Raw genomic sequence first — 23,430 nt, 5'->3', positions numbered from 1 at the left:
TATCAAAAGAAAATACATTAATGATTTCATTTACTACATCAAGATGTTGATTTTACAGGCCATAAAAATGCATAAAAATGCACATGTTACTTTGAATCATTTAAAGTACAGAAAACTCAATCAACATATTCACCTTAGAACAGACATCATTACCTAATGGGTAGAGAATTTGCCTTTCATTGCAATCAGAGGATCCCGCATTCTTCATGCAGACGGAGACATTAGTGGTCGTACGATCAAAGATAACTAAAAAAAATACATAGTTTAACTTTAATTTTATAATTCAAAATATCAACTTAAAATTTGAACGTTATGATCTTGACCAAACATCCACGACATCCCAGCCGCATGAATGCAGAGAATCCCGACTATTGGACAGTCAGATCCGTGGAATAGTGGATAGGAGCGGATAAGTTATCCTGGACACAGTTCATGTGAGAGACTACCAAACTAACCCCTTTCTTCGCCTAAATCTATCAACATGATCTGTGCTCATTCGAGACTTTTCTGGTTTGTCAGGTTTTTTAGACTTTTTAAGCCGGCTATCTAAACTGTTTCTAGAAGCTTCGGGAATTTCTGTACTCAATTCAGAAGTACTAGAAGTTCCAGTTTCTGATTCTTTGCTAGCTTTGTTGCCTTGATTCTCAGTTTCTACATTATCCTTTTCAGAACCATTTGCAGTAGTTGCTTTAGGTTTTCCAACTGTCTGTACAAATTTCTTTAGGTGTTTAATGAACTCGGGGTAAAGCTCAAGATTACAATGTCCACCGCCACTTACCCACAAGGGTTCGTACTTTACCTTGCAAAGTTCCCACAGCTGTTTTCCATGGGACACGTCTACAACTTCATCTGCTGTACCCTGATCTTGGATAAAATGAAAACATTACTACAATCTATGAAATTCTGAGCGGATTAATAACAGATTACATATTTGGGGGAGGGAGAGCGATACTTACATGGATAACCAAAACAGGGCATTTGACCATACCAACTTTATCAATATTCTGAAAGAAGTAAAAAACCAACCACATAAGTCGCGGTGTATTGAATGAAGCGTGTTGAAATACAATCAGTAAGGAAACTCTACCTTGTAAATATCAAACCAATATGTTCGTTTTACAGGGTATAGTACTCTCAGCCCTGACAAAATTGGACTATGCAACACAACGGCTCTCAATTCTGATATCCTTGAAGCAAGATCAAGTGTGGGACCACTACCAACAGATTGACCATACAATATCAATTGTTCATCTTTTACCCCGTATTGCTCCTTCAGGCATTTATAGGCAGCTTCAATATCTGCGTATGTATTATATTCAGATGGCTGTTTCAAAAGAAAAAAGGATGACTGTCAACATACAAGCAATGTCACTCTGAAAGAACCATCAAGAACATGATAGTATTAAAAAAAGAAAAATAGTTTCTTTATTAGATGGAGATTAAAGTCATCAGCTTATATACTAGCATGCAACCGAGATCCTTGCAAGTTCCACGATTTTGGGGTTCATGTTCAGCCAAAATTATGAATTCAATTGGCAACCTGCAAGTGTACTTGCCCATTAACTAGACAAAATTCAAATAGATGAACTACATAACCTCAACACAAAATTAGGATAGATTGACTTTCTAAGCCTAAGGCTAGGACTTAGAGCACGATTCAATCAAAGACAGCTCACGGATGACAAAGCTAGAAAGCCTATTTACTGAAGCCTGGTTCAAAATGACTAATCGTGTGAACGAGCTATTTGTGGCCCAAAAATGCTTTTAGGGTTTGAAATGGTTGCTTTGATTTTTGTCTCATACTGAGATTTCAAGCTGGGTATCAAGCCTTTGACAAAGGCTCTGATTTGAATCTGAAAAGTAGTTTCGTGTGGAATGTTCTTTACAGTTCTAACAAACTTAATAACCAATTGTTGGACATTGCAACCTTTTAAAACTTTGCAAAGTAGTGCTTTGCTATTACTTGCATGACTTGTAGCCATGTAATCCACAATCTTGAATACAAGATTATAACAGGGTCTTTTGAAGGGAAGAAAAACCTCATTCAACTATGTCTAAACAGAACATAGCAATTTTGTTTAGAAAAAACTAGATCAAACTTGATTGAGAGAGTTCAAGAGAAATTCTAAATACAGGGCAACACTTTCGGCTGATGACTTAAGTATGTGTGTGTTCAGATGATTGTTTGGTAAATGTGATTTTGAATGAATTTACGTTTGGTTAAAATTGAATTTGAAGTTAAATAATTTCGGTTTGGTTTGTTTAAATCTAAAAGTAAGTCGGATATATAATCTAGTAAAAAGTTTTCGTGTTAATGCAAATGTTTACTTCAAATCACTTCAATTGAAACTAAGGGTTGGAGGGAAAATCAATTCTGTTGACAGGTACCAAACAATTGTATTTTTACTAAAATTTTGTTTAAGACAAGGCAAACTCAATCCTGATACTCTCCAGTCTCCACCATAAAACCAAACACGCACTTAAGTTCTTTGAACTCTGCAAATTTGGGCAAATCATGTATAGAAGATAATTGATAAATTACTAAAACATTTTCTGGGAAATATAGCATTTTCCATATTCCAATTGCTCTACCTCTTATCTCATCGCATATTAATCCCTCTCCAGCTTCCTCTCTGCCTTCACTTTCCACTTCTTCCCCTTCTCCATCTCTACCTGAACTCATGTTTCTCAGCACGCCTGATTCAATTCTCCCATATAACCACCTCCCTCCCGTTCCAATATTATTTTAGATAGTCCCCATATTTCCTAGTCTACCAATCTCATGTATATATGCGCTACAAATCTAGAATTTTTCTATCTCGTTTCACAAGAGATTTTCTCAGAAATGGTAAAACTAATACAGTTCACATCATTCTTGCACTGGCTTCGCCATACCTCTTCAGTGGCCAGTTCAAGTACTAGATGTGAATAACACCCCCTACATGGGCTACATAGACTAATACATCTATCTATACGCACAGCTAGCAACTTCCAGACTTTGAATCCACTGATACATCAATATTTTACAAGCTTCAGAAAGCTTTATATGGACTGAAACAGGCCCTTGTGACATTTGACAGGCTCCCCAAAGCCTTTCTTGGTTTACTTTTCACTCAAGTAAATGGGATCCTTACCAATATCCCAGTCTACATTGATGACACTCCCTCATGTCCCAATCATAAGAGACAAAACCACAAAACATCAAAACCAATGAAATAATTTATACTTTTTGAATCTAATTACATATAATATACCCTACTGATAAATTGTGAGACATTAACTGCACCCACTAATATTGAAAAGACAAACATTTTAAATCATGGTAAAAATATAACTTAATTTAAACAATAAATACACCTTAGGTTGTAACTTTTTCTTATAAATGGAACCAAAAAAATCCTCTGAAAATTCTCCTATAGTTAGAACCAGAGAGAGTGTCATATAACAGGCACTAATTCAGCCTTAATTGAGCAACTAATTGTTAAGCTAAATGATCTCTTTAGTCTTAATTGAGCAACTTGGGTTCTTAATAACATTCTTGGCATAGAGGTAAAAAAAACCTGCCTACCGGCTATCTTTAACTCACCAGAACTAAATACATTTGGGATTTGCTCACTGAAGTCAATATGGCTTATGCCAATTGCATTTCAACACCTATGGTAGGTGGTTGCAAGTTCAAAAAATTTGGCAACAGCTACATAGTGAACAAGTGTCTATAGATCAGTTCTGCAGCCTGATTAAAAAACTCTGAAATCATGGATAATGCAGGTTCCAGAGGTTGGTGCATAAAATGTTTATCCAATTAAAGAGATCATGTCAAGGGGTTAAATGTATTAGGACCTAGTAAATCATACATCAATTACATGGATATAACTTGAACTGATTTCAAGTTCAACTGCATAGGAAAACGACCGTAGAGATTCTAACCCTAGCTGCATTAACATATTGAGATTCTTAATTTTTGTAGATTTAATCTGTTTCTAATTTACTTAAAAATTATTTGTTACCTTCTCCATTCATAAATTAGTAATTACAATTTTAAGTTCAAAAATAAATAATGTTTGATTGTTGGCACTTAGCATAGTCCTCCTTCGGAATGATACTTTACTTCTTGCTTTATTTCTTAGATGACTAGTCTAGTACACTAGTCAAAGGACGAACAACAGTTAAATGAAAGAAGCCTGTTCGTAGTTAACGAATAATGAAGAATCCAACAAATAAAAGAATTACTTCTAGTCTCTTTCTTGGTATTCTTTTCCTGCATATTTTTCAGTTTGCTTAATTCCCTCTAAATCTTTTGATACCATGGCCCAATGGATTTGATGACTTAACCATTGGGCCCAAGTCATACACCTCACACACTTACAGCTTCTAGAAGGCTGTGGAAGCTGAGGGAATAATAATTAGTTTGGATAATCCCTAAAGTGTAGGGAATATTCTGTTATAAAAGGAAGGGGAGGGAAATGAGTAATTCAATTAGAAAGATTGTTAGGAGAGATACTCTCTGATTTAAGAGCAATTTTGCTCTGGTATAAAAGTTTTCGGAACTCTGGTTAGTCTTCTGTTTCATGCACCATTGTGAGAGCCCTAAGCTCCGCCAATTGCAATAAATAATACAGTGTTCCCCATAATTTTCTGGCCTCTATCAGCTTCCAAGGGCAAACACTATTTCAGGTAAAGATAAGATGCGTGTAGGAAGAAACTTGGACCGATATGAATTTGCTAAACATGAAATGTAGAAGTTTGACTAAAGGAACATCTTAGTATTAATAGAGATGTAGACTTAGAGGCTGAAAAGTTAAACAACTAACCTTCCCTGTCGACTGTCCATAACCAGAATAATCATAACTGAAGAAAGAAAATAAGTTATTAATATATAATATAATTCAACAAAAAGATATAAAGTAGAAGATTTTGAAAGAGAACATGAGAATATTTCATATTTTACACAAATGAGAATAGGAAAAGCATTATTACTTTAAGATTGACACTTATTACTTTATTACTCCCAGTCACAATTTTATGTCACTAAACATAAATCTTTTTGAAGAAACTAAAAAAGGAAACTGATATCTTGGAACTGCAAATTTGCAATAATCTAATGGTACAACAATATTAAGCAAAAAAAAAAAAAAAAATCCATCACACCATGTTCGCTCGAGCATAAAACATAGTCGATCTATATAGACAATATAACGCAGAAGCTTGATTCACTCATCATCAGGTACTGCTTCAAAAATAGTTGCAGGAAGATAGATAACAACATGTAAGCATTTATTCACTCAATCTTTTCTATAAAAAAATTATTATGCTATAATTCATCTAAACAGGAAAAGAATGAATCATGTGTATGATGTGATGTATCTTAGGAAATCAAATTTGGTATCACTGTAGCAGACATCTTCAATAAAAAGTTAGATCCTTTCCTCTTTTAACACCGATACCATCATTAATATTAGGAAACTATAATTTACCTAGAAATGATTGAAACCTACCTTAAAGCATTTACTCCATGATCACAAGTTCAAAACCACCACAAAAAGCATCTTTACCAAATTCAAGCAAAAAGTATTTTGATTAAAAAAACAAAGAGAATCAATCAAAAACAACAACAAAAAACACCATCTTCACTTTAGAAAGATCCAAAAGAAGGGTTGCATCCATTGCAGATCTACTATAAGCAATCTTATCTTAAAAAGATACCAAATCCATAATCTCCTAATCACACAATATTAACTTTCATCAAATCTCTATTCTCTTTAATACATTAATTAATTAATCAATGAAACTAAAAAAGGAAAATCAATTAATGAACAAAAACAGCATATTCCCATTCCAATATCATAGTAGTTAATCACCCAATTATTGCAAAAAAACAATAACATCTATCATAATCCTGAGATAATTAATATTTGACTTTAATCATAATAATTAACCATCATATAGCTAAAAAAAAAAACCATAAAAATCTCAAATAGCACAGCATAAGAAATCAAAAAGTTAAAAATAGGAAAAGGAAAAAGGAAAGTACCCCATGACATTAAGGCGAAGTCGATTACTCAATTCAACAAAGAGTTCAAACATTTGACCTAAATCCGCGGCATTTCCATGAGAGTAAAGCATGGTGCATGTAGGTCTATGGTACTTAACATACACCGCCGCGATTTCGTTTCCTCTCCTTGTCTTAAGCTTCACTATATCCACGTTCTCCTTCATCGGAACCTCCGGAATCGAGAGCTTCGTCGCCGGAGAATCATTTCCAGTGGAAGTTTCAGAAACGGTAATTGTGTACGACGGTGGTTGCGGCGGGAAGAAAGCGAACTTAGCAGCAATCGAGGACGTTACTCCGCCCATGGTTGCTTTGATTCATAAAGACGGCGGTGACGACGGTGGTGGCGGCGTGGCGGCGGTAAGATTTCAGATTTGGAAAGAAAGAAAGAGCGGCGCGTGGAGTTTTTGTTTGTTGTGTTGCTGTAATAATTCAAAGTTTTTTTCTTAAATTCAAATTGAAACAGAAAAGAGAAAGAAAGAAAGAAGAAGAAGAAGAAGAAGAAGAAGAAGAAGGAAAAGAAGAAGAAAGAGACTATTCAATTATGTGTTGTATTTGTCGACTTTTGCTTCTTGCTTTATTTTTTAAATTTTAATTATTGATTTTTTATTGTATGATGATGAGGGGAAACAATGATAATAATTTAGATATGTGGATGTACTATTGGTAAATTAAATTCTAGTGTATATTTTTTTCAAAGTTACAGATTTACTCAAGAAAAAAATAGAAAAATAAGGATATAAATTTGATTTTTAAATAAAAGAAAGATTTTATTTGATATATATATATATATATATATATATATATATATATATATATATATATATATATATATATTTACACTTGTCATGTCATATTAATTTTTTAAAATTAAAATTATATTTTAATTAGATACATAATTGTGATTAATTAAATTAAAAATATTTTACACTGTCATTATTAATTCTGGAGAAATAATGTATACAGAGTCATCATAAACATTAAATTCTTATATCTGTTTGACTTTTTTTTATTATTTTCCAATGATTGTGACGTATTCATAGTATAAATATTTTTACACCAATTAATCTCTATAAAGAAAAACAAAATACTATAATATAATTTAGATAAAAACATTTGTATTAAATAGATTTTCTACTCTTTGACCAAACAGATATAGATCATCATATTAAAAATTAAAATTTGCCTTTTAAAATTTTTAAAATAATTCAATCATTTTTTTTTCATTTTAATGGACGGTCTAATCTGATTTATAAATAATAATTTAAAAATAGAAAGTCATGTGAATCAAATTGAAGTTTAGTTGAACTAATTTTGCAAATATAATTTAAAATAATTATTTACCATTGATGAATTTGTGAAAATCATATATTTTAATTTTTAAATTAATTTTATGTAGATTTAACTGATATGATTTTATCATAATATGGGTATAAATTTATCATTAAAATATACATTAGTTATTTTAAATTTTGACTTCATCTCTCTTGAGCTTCTAGAAATATTTTGATCAATTTCAATGAGAAATAAAAGGTCGGATCACAAATCGCCATGTTTCACAAATCAATAAATTCTTACGTTTTCAAATATAGCCATTGTTTAATAATATCAATAGTATGATTTAAGACTTTTCTCTTTCCATTATATATTATTTTTGAAATGGATATATGGCATTGTATCTTCACAGAATGGTATAGATGTGTTTTGGTTGTTAAAATTTGTCTATTTGATTATGCAATAATGTACAATACAATCAAGTTGGCTTATCATGTTTCAAACGATGATGTTACTAGTGCTCATAATCAAGTAGGCTTCTACTTTTACTTATATTTCCTGGCTTGATAATTGAAGATGGCAACAAAATTTGGCTTCTATTGATTGGCAATAGAGTTGGCAAAGAAATTTCAACCGATGTTAAAACAAATCTAACAAGCAGCAAGACCTTTTATATTGATTCTAATGGACTCGAATTCATTGAACGGGTATGTCAAACAATTTTTGTGATTATTTTTTAGATATAGTTTTTCAATGATACCAAATACGATGAAGTTTTAACTGGTACAGGGATGCATACTTTTAAAGGTTTGAGACTTTAGAAAAAACTGGAACTTAGAAGTAAATTAACTTGTTGCAGAAAATTATTACCCTGTATGGAGTATATTGAATCATGTGTGTCACAATATTTCACGTGTGTTATGTTGAATCATGCGCATTAACGAAATACCGAAACATATATTCTTTTTTCAAATCAATCTTGGAATTTACCTAAAACATATTTGTGTATCATAGAAGGAGAAAAACAAGCTTGTATTAGGGAAAACCTCCAAGTTACTAAATAAGACTCTGAACATCTATCCAAGGGCGATATCTGAGTAGGACCGATGTTGATTGTGGTAAGTATCTCAAACTCGAATGAGATAAAGGGAAATATTACCCATAAGTCTTAGATCACGGGGGTATACATATAAAAGAAATTATCCTCCGAGTCTTTAGGGGAGGCCATGCACACTCTCTCGTCCTTGGATCAATGATGTAAGATGGCATCCTCCTCATCTCTGATTATGGATAAATTCAAACCTTCACATAAGGCATCAACATTCCCTGATTACTTGGAAGAAGTAGACTTCGTCAAAAAATTTGTGGTGTCTGATAAAGTAGAAGGGAAAGGGAGTCACAATCACTCAAATTTTGGCTATCAAAGTTTAAAGTGCTTTCATAACTCCTAAACACCCTTGTTTCTAACAGCCTTTAGTCAATTGATCAATCCACTCGCTCAATATTCTTTGTACAATACAAATACATATAAGCTCAAACTTTATCGTTTGATGGTTCTATCACCTTACCGCTCTCATCTAATTTCCTAATAATCACTATGATTGAAAAGGAAAAATATGAAGAGAAGGAAAATGGTGTATACACGTGGGCCAGCCGAACAAAGAATCCTGAATATGGAGAAGACGAACAACTTGTTCAGATGAATGAGCAATTGAAAACGTGCTCGAAAATGAAGTTGAACTACCCTTTTTCTAGAAGCGTATGCTGTGAAGAATGGGCGATAATGGCCTCTTTAGTCACGCCAATGGTTGCTCTCCACGTTCCTCAGCCGTTTTACTTTCCCTAGGAAGTTATATCATTACGGGCATTTAATAATGGGTGTGCTAGTGAGATTGACATTTGAGGGACTCGCCCCTAAATTATGCTTTAGGGATAAGCCTTAAGCTCTATTTGATGGATTTTCCCTAAGCCCTATTTGAGGGAATCTCCTCTAACTCTTCTTAAAGGACTCGCCCCTAAACTCTTCGTGAGAGACTCGTCTCCAAGCTCTTATCGAGAGACTCACCCATAGCTTTGTGCGAGGAACTTTCATGGGTTCGACCCAATTACGAGGACCTAAAATACTCAGTTTAAAACACTCTGTCATTTTCAAGGCGTCGTGCTTTAGGGATTGCATATTAGAATAATTTTACTAGGCAAGCGCTCTAAGCGGTCCTAGTCACCTAAATTTGCTTGGGTTGCCCGATCCGATTTATATTTTTCGTACACTTAATGAGTATAGATGATTATGTGCCCAAGCAGTATTTGGCTAGAGACAGATTCAATGAAGGAAAACTTCATCCCCATGATTCAAGGGAGAACCAATCCTCCTTTTGCCACGTTCTTCAACTCTTTAACCCAAGTCCAATGAGCTTCCTATAGATACATCATCCATGAAATAAAACAGGTTCTTCAATTTTTCTTATAAAAAACCATATAACGAGTTTCTGGCAACTGTACATGAGCTAGCCATAAACACATCCAAATACCCTAAGACCACAAACAACCATACACAATAAGGATTGTCCTCATTGTACTTTTTTAGCAAGTTCATAAGTCCTCCACCACAAGGGTATGAGTGAGATTTAATTTTATAAGAAATTGGCCAAGAAGGAACCAAGGACCAATAGATCATAGCTACCAGATCTCCATAAAAAATTATGGCCTCTAATCTAAAATCATATTTCAAGATGTGGCAATCCTTCCACCTTTCAAATTTGGAGATCACATAAAACCACTCTCATTATAGAATCCTAAGGGTGCAGGGAAATTTGACCCTTACAAATAAGTACCCAAAGAAGTGAGAAGAATAATTTTAGATAGCATAACTGCCTTAGTCAGCTCCTCTGTCGCCACCCTTATTATATCTAAGCATCATAAATGCCATTTATGACTAACAAGAGGCAATCTTTGAATCAAGTGATGTTTAGGACATTCCTATAACACCAATAAATGAAATGTACTAATACTTTGATAAATTGGCTAGGAATACATATGAAAGTTGTAAACCAAGAATAATACTTTTACTATTCACTAGTTGGACTCTACTAGTACTTATAAATAAAGACAATTTCTTTATCCACCCTATACCTTCATAGGAACTCGCGGCGAAAATTTCTTAAATGTTCTTATATTTCAGAAGTGCATCTTTGAATACATTTTTTTTTTAAAAAGAGTTATTTCGGAAGTGCATATCCGAAAATATCTTTTTTTAGAATGTGATTTTGGAGATGAACTTCCGAAGACATTTTTTTTAGGAAATAGATGTTTTCAGAGATGCATATATGAAATATTTTAATTTTTGGTCTAGAAATTTTTTGGATACGCATATCCGAAAAAACTCAATAATTATTAAAAAATTAAAATCAAGATGAATCAATAATCAATTGTATTAATTAAAATATATTATTAAATATATATCATTATAATCAAGATATAATAATAACATAAGCCTAATAAATATTTAAATCAACACCTTATTCTTATATATAAAATTAATAATAATAATAATAATAATAATAATAATAATAATAAAGATATTTATTTACCATTTTTTATGATACATAAAAAAATTATTTCATAAACTAATTTTCAAAAATAATTTTATAGTTAAAAAAATTCATTTTATAAACAAAATTTCCAAACAAAATTTAAAGTTAAAAATTATTTTACTAACTTATATAATTGAAAAGTATTTTTATTATATTTCATAAATACATTTTAAATTATATAAAATTAAATATATAATTTATTCACTAAATAAAGATAAATCTTCTTGTAATTTTTTTAAACTAAGTGAAAAATAATTTTTTATCATAATTAATTATTAAAATAATTTTTATATTTTATATTTTTATTTATTATTTTAAAAAACTAGGTAATTCGGAATTTATATTAAAATATGAATAAAGTAGTAAATAATTTTATTCTTACTTGAATTTTTTTATTTTAAATTTTTGTTGAATAATTATTAATATATTTATTTTTTATATAATTGTTGTGTATTTGTTATAATTTTAGTAATTAATATGAAATTTATCAAAAAATAATTAAATTTTTTATGAATTTTATTTTTTAATTTATAATTGAAAATAGAATAGAAATATCAACAATATAATTATCATTATTACTATTCATAACTTATAAATTATATCAATTTTATAATATCTGAATTAGTCAATATTCTAATTTTTTTAATTTTTTAGAATTTTTTCAAATATGCATATCCGAAAAAACCTCTCACCATTTCTTGCGGTTTTTTCGGAACTGCATATCCGAATTAATCAAAATTTTAATTTTTTTTGGTGTTTTCAGATATGCATATCCGAATTAATCAAAATCTCAATTTTTTTGGAGATACATCTCTGAAATGTATTTTGAAATTTCCAGCAGGGTTCTCAACCTAAAAGGGTGGATAAAGAAATTTTCTAAATATAAATAAAAGAGAAGCTTTATAAGCTACTTATTTTTCTTCTTCGATCTTGTGAGGATAGATTGAAATTAGGACACCTTTGGCTTACTTTTGAATATGACTTACCCAAATATATTGCAAATATACTTTAGGAAATACACATTCTATTTGGCACCCCTACAAACTATTATAAAATCATCAACGTGCATAATGTGAGACATAACATTAGTACCTCTTAGAGATTTGATCAAAGATAAAGTTGCATGAGCCATACACTTTGAGATTAGTATCCTCAGATCCTCCGCAACAATGAAAAATATAAGAGGTGGCAAAGGATATCCATGTCCCACCCTTCTCGTGCAATAAAATAAATCATGTGCCTTACCATTGTCCCAGATAAAACACTTAGAAGACTTGAGAATGATATCAATCTAATTGAGTAATTTCTGAACAAAACCAAATGTGCTTTAGAAGAAAAATATAATTGATAGAACCAAAAACTTTCCTAATATTAATTTTAAGGGAAATGTTACCCTAGAAGATCTTTGATTCAAAATATTAATTGCTTCACAAGAAAGGTAAATGCAATCCTTAATATGTGTACCGTGAATAAAGCCTCTTTTGTGAGGTCAGATTATGTTTGACATGATATTGGCAAGTCTACATGTAAAAACTTTATAAATAATTTTGAGTTTGAAGTTAGAAATCACATTAAGATGATAAAGTTTTGTTGTGGCAATGTTAGAAGTTTTAGAAATAGGAGTCACAAGGGTTAGAATTGAAATTAAGTATGTAACAAAACAAATTGCAAAACAATATTGAAAACATGCTTTCTCATTATATCCTCAAAAAATTGAAAGAAAAAAACCTCCAAATCCATCAATAAAGTCAGCGTAAAGACTGCATTTTTCACTTACCCAAAATCAAGAATTTGGTTAGAGCATTTCACTCACACTAGTGTTCACCATGAAAGCAACCATACTATCAAGGCTAGCCTACTATCAATCAAATCATTATCCTCAAAATTGTTTCTAGTGGTAAAAATGGATCCAAAATAATTTACAAACTTATTTTCAATCCTAGAAATAATTTACACCTGTCATTTTATGAAAAAAAAAATTAGTATTTCTATCAAACTGTGTGGTGTATAATTTTGGATTTTTGTTGTCAAAATTAGTTTTCAAACTTGAGAGTCAGATTAAGATCCAACTAAGCATTCTTCTCTTGAACCTGTTAATGATGCTTTAAAACCTAAGGTGATGAAGTGAAAGAAATCATATTTCGAGATTGCGCAAATCAGAAATCAACATCGAAGTCGATGAAGATGGCATATACGCGAAGAATGATGGTGGAGGAGATGTGTAAGATTGGAAACGAAACTGAACCTGCTTGAGGCTGGCTGTAGAGATAACACAACGGCGTAGAGTGAGGTTGTCGGTGGAGTCGAGACAAAGTGAGGTTGGTGTGAAGTCAATGTGGCGGGAGACTGGGGACAGAGCAAGTGGGAATACTGGTTTAATGTTTGGAGAGAGTTTTAGTTTGTTGGAGCTTAGGTCTGAATTTTTTAATTCACGTGTATTAGACTTCGTTGTTTTTTTATTCATTTGTTTAAGGGTTATGTTCTTGGTTTGTTATGGATCTATTAGGTTTCAAAAATTATAAATATGTATCTCTTGTATGTTTTCTATCTCAACCTTCAGAACTTTAGAGTTGAAGACAAAAAGAATGAGTTGGGAATTCTAGTGGCAATCTTAGAAATGTAATGGCAAATTTATAAGAGTGTGTTCTTGGAATTCGGGAAACCCTTAGAGATAGCTAAGGGGGATTTGAAAACTTCTAAACACTCTAGGCTTGCGTGATTCATACATATATCGAGGGTTGGAGTTGCGAAACACTTTTGTAGAAAATATGGTTTTTTCTATGGGAGCTTGGTGGCTATTTTCTTGTAACTCATTTGTAATGTTTTGTAACAATTGTTGGAAGTATAGTGAATCAAAGAGTTATTCTCTTAAAGAGTGGATCGTTTGATCGATTTGGGTAAACAGGTTATTGTGTTTATTATCTTTACTGTATCTTCTTTTGCCAAGTTAAATTAGTGTTTATTACACATAGAGTTAGTTTTGCTAAAGACCATTTATTTTGATTGTCATTGTTATTTGTCACCACACATCAATTTATTTTTGCTACTGTCTCAGCTCCTATCGCCATGACCCGCAGGGAGTTAGATGAGGTCTTTGCATACTAGAGCATCACATGGTCCCTGAGGAGGCACGTGCGTCGCTAGAAGAGCACGACTAGAGCTGTCCGATGGATACATCTCTTGGTACTACAGAGTCTCACACCCATACATGCTTCTAGCTGTAGAGGGAGGTCCATCCGGACCAGCCCACGAGGAGATTCTCCTTGCGCATCAGGCTCAGTTGGACCACACTTATGATCTTCTTCCTCTGTGTCGTCAGATAGTTGACACGGGCCTCAGAGCCATTGTAGAGGGTTTATTCTCTGAGGGGACTGCTTATAGGTGTGTGCTGAATGATATGATCACGCTGGCAGAGAGTGCATTTTTGTACCGTTGACATCGTGCCAGGACCCGTGGGACACTTGACGGTAGGGGTAGAGTCAGCATAGCCTTGATGGACGCGGAGGCAGAGGTAGAGGAGATGCGCAGGATGATACTAGACATACTCAGTAGTGATATTTGATGATGTATTTATATTTCATTTTTTTATGTATTTGATGATGTACTCAACGCTTTGACCGACATTATTTATATCTTGTATTTTTATTGGTCTACCTACCGTTGTCTTTAAAATGCATTACTGAATCTGAAAAATGTATATCTTTAAAAATGGAGTTTCTGAATGACATGAATTCAAAAAATAGCAGACTGTTCCATAGATGCACCTATGGAACACTCTATTTTCACCACATTTTGTAGATGCATCTACGGAAGTATTGCTAAACTGGAAATAAGGTGAAATTAAGTGTGCTTTCTTTTGTTTTATACGCTTCCGTATATGTATCTACGGAAGGAATCAAATTTGTTCAAAATATGGAGTGCTTCCGGATGTGCATCTACAGAAATTATGGGCAAAAATGGAATTTTGTGTGGTGTTTAAGAGATCCATGAAATTGGTAGAGAAACTTTCAAGGAAGAATATGATGTAGAAGTTTTTATTTGAGAAAAAAAAGGTTAATTCAATCTATAAAAAAAATTAAAAATTAATTAATTATATTCAACTCAAGTGTGCCACGTCATCTATAGCAAAATATAATTTTGGTGTAGCTTATTTTTCTTCCATTTCTACCCTTATTTTTTGTGTGTGTAATTTACATAATAATTTCCATTAAAACTACTATTAGTAACTTCCACATAACTATATACTATTAACTTCTACATGATATATTATTTTAAAATCAAATTTAAATAAAAAATATTGTTTATATTTTTTCGGTTATGCATTAAAAAAGCGAACATACAGACACATGAGTATCCGTCTGGACGCTAGTTAATAATAAGGCATATTTTTTTAATTTAATATTTGTTTAATAAAGAGTCAAAAATAAGTTTAATTTTCAACAATTAGAAAATAGTTATTGATTTTCAAATCTGATCCAATTTTTTTAAAATTTCATAAGAATGGCTAATAAAATGTAAAAATACTTTTTATCAAATAAATAATTTAATTTTTTTTTGTTAATCCTTCAAATAATTTTAAAAAAATAAATAAAGAGAACTCAATTAAAGTATTAAAATTATTTTAAAAAATTCAATCACTTCAGCCAAACACATTTTAATATCAAAATGAATCATATGGTGCAGCAATTGCCAGACCATTAATTCAAAGTTCAAAGATTCATTTATATTAAATATCATAACCTTATAGCTGTAGGTAACTAAGATATATGAGAGTTGTAAATTTCAAAATATAATTTTAATAATAAAATATGCAGTTAAAATAATTGTGATTGAGGAGCAAGACTCTAAACTATAGAAAAATCTTTATAATAATTGGGATGTGAGACAGTGACTAAAGTAGATAACATGGGCCTATAAATCTAGAGGAAAAAGAGGTGTGATAGGATAATGGTGGAGGAAGTAAGCGAGAAAGAAATAGATGTATTGGGAAGCATGTGAGGTGTTTTGAGTTTTGCCAAGGAATGATTAAATCATAGATTGAGACCTCAACTTAAGTCGGTATGTTGGGTTATCAAAGCTAAGATAGACATAAAAATTACATTGTAAATGCTAAGTACAACACAACAAATGTTAGGTTACATCATAAAGATTTGACTCATACTTCCTATATCTCTTATTGAGTGTTTTTAAGGTACACACACTTCTTTCTTAAAACAAATCATGGAGTACAACATTTTGTAATAAGACATTGCTAACAAGTGTCTATTAGCTCTTTGTTAACGAACTAAAAATAGAAAGAAGATAAAAGATTTTGTGTTGCAAAAACAAATTTTAGATTTTTAAGATATTAAATACTCCCTTGAAATTAATTTTGTAGGATTGATAATGTTTATGTGTCTTGTGATTGTAGAAGTAAACAAGATTTAAGGAGTAATTGGAATAGAGAAGAGAGAGGAGGGATATCTAGATACACCTTAAGGTCCAAATTATTGACTATAAGAGGTACACCTTAAGGTCCAAGTTATTGACTATAAGAGGTAAATGAATGTATTTTATATTTAAAAGATTGTGTAAGTGAGTTTGATGTTTGTTTTTCCTTTTACAAGTGGATTCTAGGATTTCGAGGACCTATAACTTTCTTGTACAATATAGCTATATGAATGGACGGGTGTTAAAGTATTATTTGTTCTATTGTATGACGAACTTCCTTCACTCACTCACTTTGATTAGGTGTTCCTTAGGGCAAGACCGTGTGTGTTCTCGATATTCCATGATCAATTTCGCTTGGGCATTTTATTCGCCATGTTCGTTGATCTCTTGGTCTTGATTGTATAGTCTCTAATGTTAGAGATCAAATGTTGTAGTTCTTGGTCATGGACCTATATTCTTGTTGGGCCATTTAAAACATATATGTTAGCCCATGCGAGAACAATAGTCTACCAAGCCTGGTCCGGCGAAGCCAAAACATGGCTTGTAATCTCGGTCACTTTATAGCATCCCTTTGGTCTTCTTTAGTTTGAGGTTCATTCTTGATTTTTAGGTATTCTTCTTTTTCCCTGCCAAAGATTCGTAGGACTCCATGAGTCTTTGTTGTTTCTTATGTGTCTTTTAAAATGCATAAAATGATATCCTACTAGTATGTATAGTAGGATCACCTCATAGGAAGCATAACTGCCATTATTACTTCGATGACATTAGCTTTGGTGATGTGGTGCTTGTTTACTAGTTTATACATGATCCACTGTCGCACACAGGTAAAAAACGAGTAATTAAAATTTGTAGATGGGGAAGCGACACTCGAGTCGTATCGCAAGGACTCTTGAATGATTTAACCAATTGATTGTTACAAAAGGGGTTTTCGATTTCGATTAAGAATACATTCAATTAAGATTATAAAACTTGAATACGAATGAGAATAACAGGTTAATCTACTGATTCGACTTCCAACTTATCATTGATTATTACAATTCCAATTCCCTAAGGGGTTCCAATTCTTATTCAATTGCAACATTGATGAAACTTGTGTCGCCAATACTACATGAATTTTGTTCCTATTCACCGAATTAAGCAAACAGTTTACCGAATTAAGCAAACAGTTACAGATTGCACGAATTAATGAAAAAACTATGTTAAACGCGATTAATTTAAGGAACATACATCACACAAATTTAATCCAATCTATTCTATAAGAAATGATTTAAGCAAACAGAATTTCATAGAACAAATTAGAAAGGAACAAAATTAAATTGAAAATAATAATAACCTCAAAGTTTTGTGGAATTTGAATTCAGCTAATTAGTCATTAGGATTAGTTCTCCATGAAAAAATGTAAAAAAAAAAAAAACTCCATTTTCTCCTCCAAATTCAGCATGACTACAATAGCACTATGTTTTCACTTAAGTACTACAAGAGATAATCGGGCTTAAAGAGCAACTGACCCGATAAATACAAAAACAGGCCAAAAAATGTATTTTCTTAAGTCTGGAACTTAAACTATTTTTTGACTCTTCTACACTTTAAATCAGCTTTTAACTTGAACATGAAAGTTTTAGCTTATCCTATCAACTTTCTAAAAAATATTAGAACGCGTCAATCTGATTCCCGTATCTCAAGTTATGGTCTGCACAATGAGAAATTATCAATTAACTGTTTAAGCTGGAAATAAAATACGAAAAATAAAATAAAGGCAAAAATAAAATAAATATAAAAACATACTAAAATAGTAAAAATAATAAAATAGACTATAGAAATACCTAAGTACAATAGTAGAAGAATGTGCATCAAAATACACTGATCAATACGCGACCCTTGGGATGTAATGTTTTATGATCGTCGGATCTTTTCCTCTTCATCTTCTAGTCTCTGAGAAAAATTTACCTAAGTATACTGGAATGAACCATTTTCTTACTTTTCGCTTTCGCTTTGAGTTAATTTCTACTCTCGCTCTTCATGCATCTCTACCCCCATTTGATTTTCTCGTTGATAATAATTTAAGGAAGTTGCTTATGTTTTAATGTTACCATTAGACCAACGACGTTTTTGCGTTTATTCCTTTCACATGAGAGGGAGTGGGGGCAGGTGAGATTGCCTTCATAGAACTCGTTATAATCTCGTGTAACCTTGTACCATGCATCATGTTATCAAATAACTTTATTATGACCATAGTTGCATACAAGTAAATGACATAAAAGTAAATAGCATAAAAATAAATGGCATAAAAGTAAATTGCATAAAAGTAAGGTTAGTACAATAATAATGTTAGTGTTAATGTTATAGTTAATGATCCGGTTCCGGATAAACTTAGCATTATGTTAAGCAATCGTAGATGTACTTATATAGAAGTAACATCTACGAGGTTGATCAATAACAATTTATGTACCATACTTGTTAGAGAATTGATAGAGATCATTATCCTAAAACAAGTAGCACAAGTCAAAACCAAAACAAAAAGGATCAAGCACAAGGCAAGGCGATTGGTCCATTACTTCAATTAGTTTTTTCATAATACCTTGAGACAAACTTATCATCAATCCAAAGTACCTCAAGTGATCAAATGATCACTAGAAGATAGATTTGAAATGATGAAAGTTCATCAAGCATCAATCTAAACCTAAATGAACAAGATGAATCCATAATCATCCATTTGATCAAGACAAAAGAGAGAAGGAGATGAAGAGAGAAGTAATCAAATTGAATCACAATATTGATCTAAGTTATCATCAAGATCAATCACCTCTCTCGATGGGGGGTAAACCGAAACACGCTCATATTACAGGGGGATAAATTACTATTAACCCTTAAATGTAAGCTAAGTTAGCAAAGGTTTAGGCATATCGTAATCATCAAGACCGACAACTGCTTGTTTTGTACAAGTCTTACCTACTACTGTAGGTCATTCTGCTTGATTTATAAAAGACAAACAATTGAGCTTTGTAACTAATTTTCATGAACTAAAATTCTATTATGATGAAAATAAAAACATGCACATTACTTTATAATACCAGCGATCTGATGTTCCATTTCCTTCAGTGATGGATGTTTAGATTCCTCTAGCTGACACATTAGTTGTATCTTTGACATCCTGGTACATATCACATGCTCAATTATCCACGCATGGCAAACCTCATCAACAAAGTCTCTCCAAAGGGACTCAATTATGTCTTTCTGGAGGGACTAAACGATGTCTCGCCTGAGGGACTAAAGGATGTCTCATCTGAGGGACTAAACAATGTCTCACTTGAGGGACTCAATTATGTCTCGCCTGAAGGATTCAAACAATGTATCTCATAAGGAACTTAACAGTGTCTTGACCGAGGCACTTAACAATGTATTGCTTGAGAGGCTCAATAATATATTGCTTAAGGCACTCAAAAAAGTCTTGCTCGAAGGACCAAATTAAAACTCATCACAAGAGTGGCGAACAATCCTCCTTGAGGGATGGGGGCAAGTGTAATGACCAGTCTCCTCTAAAAGGTTTGAAGGTGAAGAGTTGAAGAACTTCACCCTCTGCGAACCCTCGTTCTTGAGGGACTATATAATGGAACAATTAAGGAAGACCTTGGGGACGGGGGAGAGAGAAGTAAGTTTTGTCCTTCCCGAGTCGCCCCTGTAATAGTTCGGGTGCCCTTCACATGGTTCGATCGCTCCTAATCCGAATCAGTCTCCCAACTTCCCATTTATCCATCCATAAAACACGTTTGTGGATGAAATATGTAATGGGTCAATAGTTACTACCTAGGAAGTCGTGGGGTCTTACTATCTCTCATGGATTTCGGGATATTAACTATCCACTCCCTTGAGAATCATGGGGGAGGGGAGGGGAAGGGAAGAATTGGTTCGATCTATCTAAGGTCTTTGGAAGGCTATAAATGCACCTGAACTTCAGTGTTGAATGATCAATCTCCGATACACAAAGAAACCAATATACAAAGCTTTTCACTTGGTCGTGTGTGAGCTTGCTCTATCCCTTGACAAACCCATTAAGGGTTGTAATGCTCATTGTACTTTTATCTAGTACAAATATTAAGTCCACATTCCAATCCCAATCCATTCTAAAACCAATTTCACCAAGACACCAACATACCGCTTCACATAATGGTAAATCAATTTATCCCAAAGGTGTATTTTAAATCTAAAAATTGTTTTTCTGCTACCTCACACAAAACAACAACAAGCATAACATACATTAAAGACCATAACTTAGTAATAAAATAACTACAAACATAACAAAAATTGGGGACCGCAACTTAGTAATAAAATAACCATAAGCATAACACTTTAAAGACCACATGCATGAGTTTTAGAAATCGGGACAACAACTAACCTCATTACAAATTTTAGACATTTGGGACCACGAGACATACAAGACAAAACATACGGGAAACTTCACTATTGAATCAAAATATGCAAAACTAATACCATACATAACCAAATACCTAGAGACATGGGACAAGTTTGACATTTTTAAACTCAAACAAAGAAAATGAAAAGAGTTTTTGAGGACAACGAACACATACATTATCGAGAAATTGAGACCGCAAACACGAAGACAAACACGTGTGTTGTTGTAGACTTGATGGTTTGGCAATTTAGGAAGAAAATGCAAGAATGATTTAGGGTTTCAAAATCGGAGAAAATGATGCAACGATGAGGTAAATTTGTAAATTGATATTATTAATTAATTTTTGTTATTTATAATATTAATAAGTTATTATTAATAATGAAATATATATGTTTTTTTAATATCATTAATAATAATATTAATAAGTAAATGTGTGATTTTTTTAACACTGATAAATGGACGATAATGTGAATTTTTTTATCAATAACTAAGTATTGAAATTAAAATACATCAATAACCATGTTTTGAAAAAAAATACACAAATAATCAGGTTTCATAAATGAAAAAAAGCGTGCACGCCAGTTCATTTGACGCACGCACTTAAATTAATAAGGATGCACCAGTCCATTTGGTGTATGCACTGCATGAAAGCCAAGTCAAATGGCGCATTCATGCATGCATTAGAAGGATGCGTCAGTTGAGATGACACATGGGTGTATCTGTTTTTTCTATAAATAATTTTCCATTCCTCCACCATTCTTCACACATCTACTCTTTTTCTCTCAATTTTTTTCCTCACGACATCTGAAATAATTTTCAAAAGGGATGTGCATGTTGTTTTTTCGGCTATCAAAACCCAGATTAAAATGAAATTTTATAACATCCAAGATGGCGAAGTCATTAGAAGAATTCAGAGACTTGTACTTTTTATGGATGCGCTTTCTTGTTCCAAGCATGGGGTTGGTGGAGAATGGAGTCCCTTTCTCCATCAAGAACAACACCTTCATGTCCCCTATGCGACAAAGTAAGTATATAACACTTTTTCAATTTTCTCACTTTATGCTAAATAGTTGTAAATAATTTGTATTATCTCTGTTTGCTCTAGGTTTTGTGTACAAGGGATGAATTACAACAAGAATCCTAAATGAAATGTGAGCCTCTAAAGCAATCTTTTTGATCACATTGGAACAGATGATGTATTACCACTAAATTATGCATCTTATAAATAATTTATTTTTAAAGTTATCTTTTTAAAATAATTTTTTCTATGTAGTTTTTTTGGAGACCATATCTGAGATTGAACCATCAACCCAACCCCGAGGATGCAGCAATTTGGACTGCAAAAACTGCGATCATCCGATTCAACATTATGAAGATGCACCATAGTGACCGGGTCAAAATGCAATTCGACATGCATCGGGAAATCCCAATCAACCCATTGTGTTTGTCACCATGGCATCTCCTTAGAGTCGACGCCCAATGTGCTTATGTCAATTAGAAAGAATACGCTTTAGAATGGTGCCGAATATGGAAGAGACGTGAACGTTATGTCCTACAATTTCCTGTTGCACCCGAGAACTAAATAATGCGACACACAGATGAATATATGAGTTGGTACAAATCGGTTACTACGCCTCAAATTTTTGTGTCTGACCCGAGGTAATTGGTCGACCCACACACTCAAGCTACGTCGTCATAAAATACACAACAACATTACCGACAAACATACACCCCTAACAACAAACCCAACGCACTTCCACCACTCAACCAACACAACAACGACATCGATCCACTATCAGCCAACCACATCACCATGACCAATACCAAGACTAACACATGCCACATATTCAAACTCAATATCAATAATATATACCATACAACCAACAACCCCATGTGGGTCCATCCACTACTCACCTTATCCCCGACCTATGCGAACATGCAAAATATTCCCAAACCAACCCAACATACATGCAACCATCCTATCAGCGTAGCACCCAACACACATATGCCACTAAACTCCACAAAACCAATTTCTTTTTTACCCCACTTACTCAAACGACCAGTGTTACCGACCACCAATCGAGCCCAAACCTCCACCAACACGATCAAACTTTGAGAACATGGGTAACCGACATTTCGAAAGTGGGTATTATGGATATGCTGACCTGACGGGTTTCACGGACCCAGATCGCATTGACTTTGCGGGGCCCTCGACCCAACCGCAATAGGAAATTCATAACGAACATGTTACTAAGAGAGGACGGGAACAGAGAAATTAGGTCTTGCTGTAATTTACATTCCCACTATGTAATCGTTTACTTACATTAATATTATTAATTTTTTTAGTTTTATTTTTAAATATTTTTTATTATTTAAAAAAAATAGATACACCATGCACCATCTCAATTGACGCATCTCCTAATGCATGCATGCATGTGCCATTTGACTTGGCTTGCATGCAGTGTATGCATGCATGTGCCATTTGTCTTTGCTTGCATGCAATGCATGCATCAAATGGATTGATGCGTCCTTATTAATTTAAGTGCATGCATCAAATGAACTGACATGCATGCTTTTTCCATTTTTAAAACTTGATTATTTATGTAATTTTTTGTAAAATATGGTTATTGATGTATTTTAATTTCAATCTTGGTTATTGGTAAAAAAAAATCTGA

The 23,430-nt window shown here is 32.8% G+C and overlaps 1 protein-coding gene across 1 annotated transcript; it reads right to left on the bottom strand.

Moving 5' to 3' along the window:
- On the bottom strand, window positions 1-6,611 carry LOC131652963 (uncharacterized). Its single transcript, XM_058922964.1, has 5 exons — window positions 6,032-6,611; window positions 4,812-4,848; window positions 1,088-1,324; window positions 957-1,004; window positions 1-859 (listed from the first exon to the last, which is right to left on the bottom strand). The coding sequence occupies exons 1-5, from the start codon at window positions 6,352-6,354 to the stop codon at window positions 443-445; spliced, it is 1,062 nt and encodes a 353-aa protein (XP_058778947.1). The 5' UTR covers window positions 6,355-6,611; the 3' UTR covers window positions 1-442.
- Window positions 6,612-23,430: the final 16,819 nt, after the last annotated feature.

Source organism: Vicia villosa, linkage group LG2 (assembly GCF_029867415.1).
Source record: "Vicia villosa cultivar HV-30 ecotype Madison, WI linkage group LG2, Vvil1.0, whole genome shotgun sequence".
Classification (NCBI taxonomy): domain Eukaryota; kingdom Viridiplantae; phylum Streptophyta; class Magnoliopsida; order Fabales; family Fabaceae; genus Vicia; species Vicia villosa.
Note: the sequence above shows the minus strand (reverse complement) of the source record. Positions and strands in the feature narration are given on the sequence as shown.

What these genes read in the sequence shown, in the direction of transcription:
- LOC131652963 (XM_058922964.1), bottom strand. Translation starts at nt 6,354, where the DNA reads ATGGGCGGAGTAACGTCCTCGATTGCTGCTAAGTTCGCTTTCTTCCCG. An exon ending in ATTGGTTTGATATTTACAAG is followed by an intron (nt 1,005 to 1,087) that starts GTAGAGTTTCCT and finishes TACTTCTTTCAG; the next exon opens with AATATTGATAAAGTTGGTAT. An exon ending in GCCCTGTTTTGGTTATCCAT is followed by an intron (nt 860 to 956) that starts GTAAGTATCGCT and finishes ATCCAAGATCAG; the next exon opens with GGTACAGCAGATGAAGTTGT.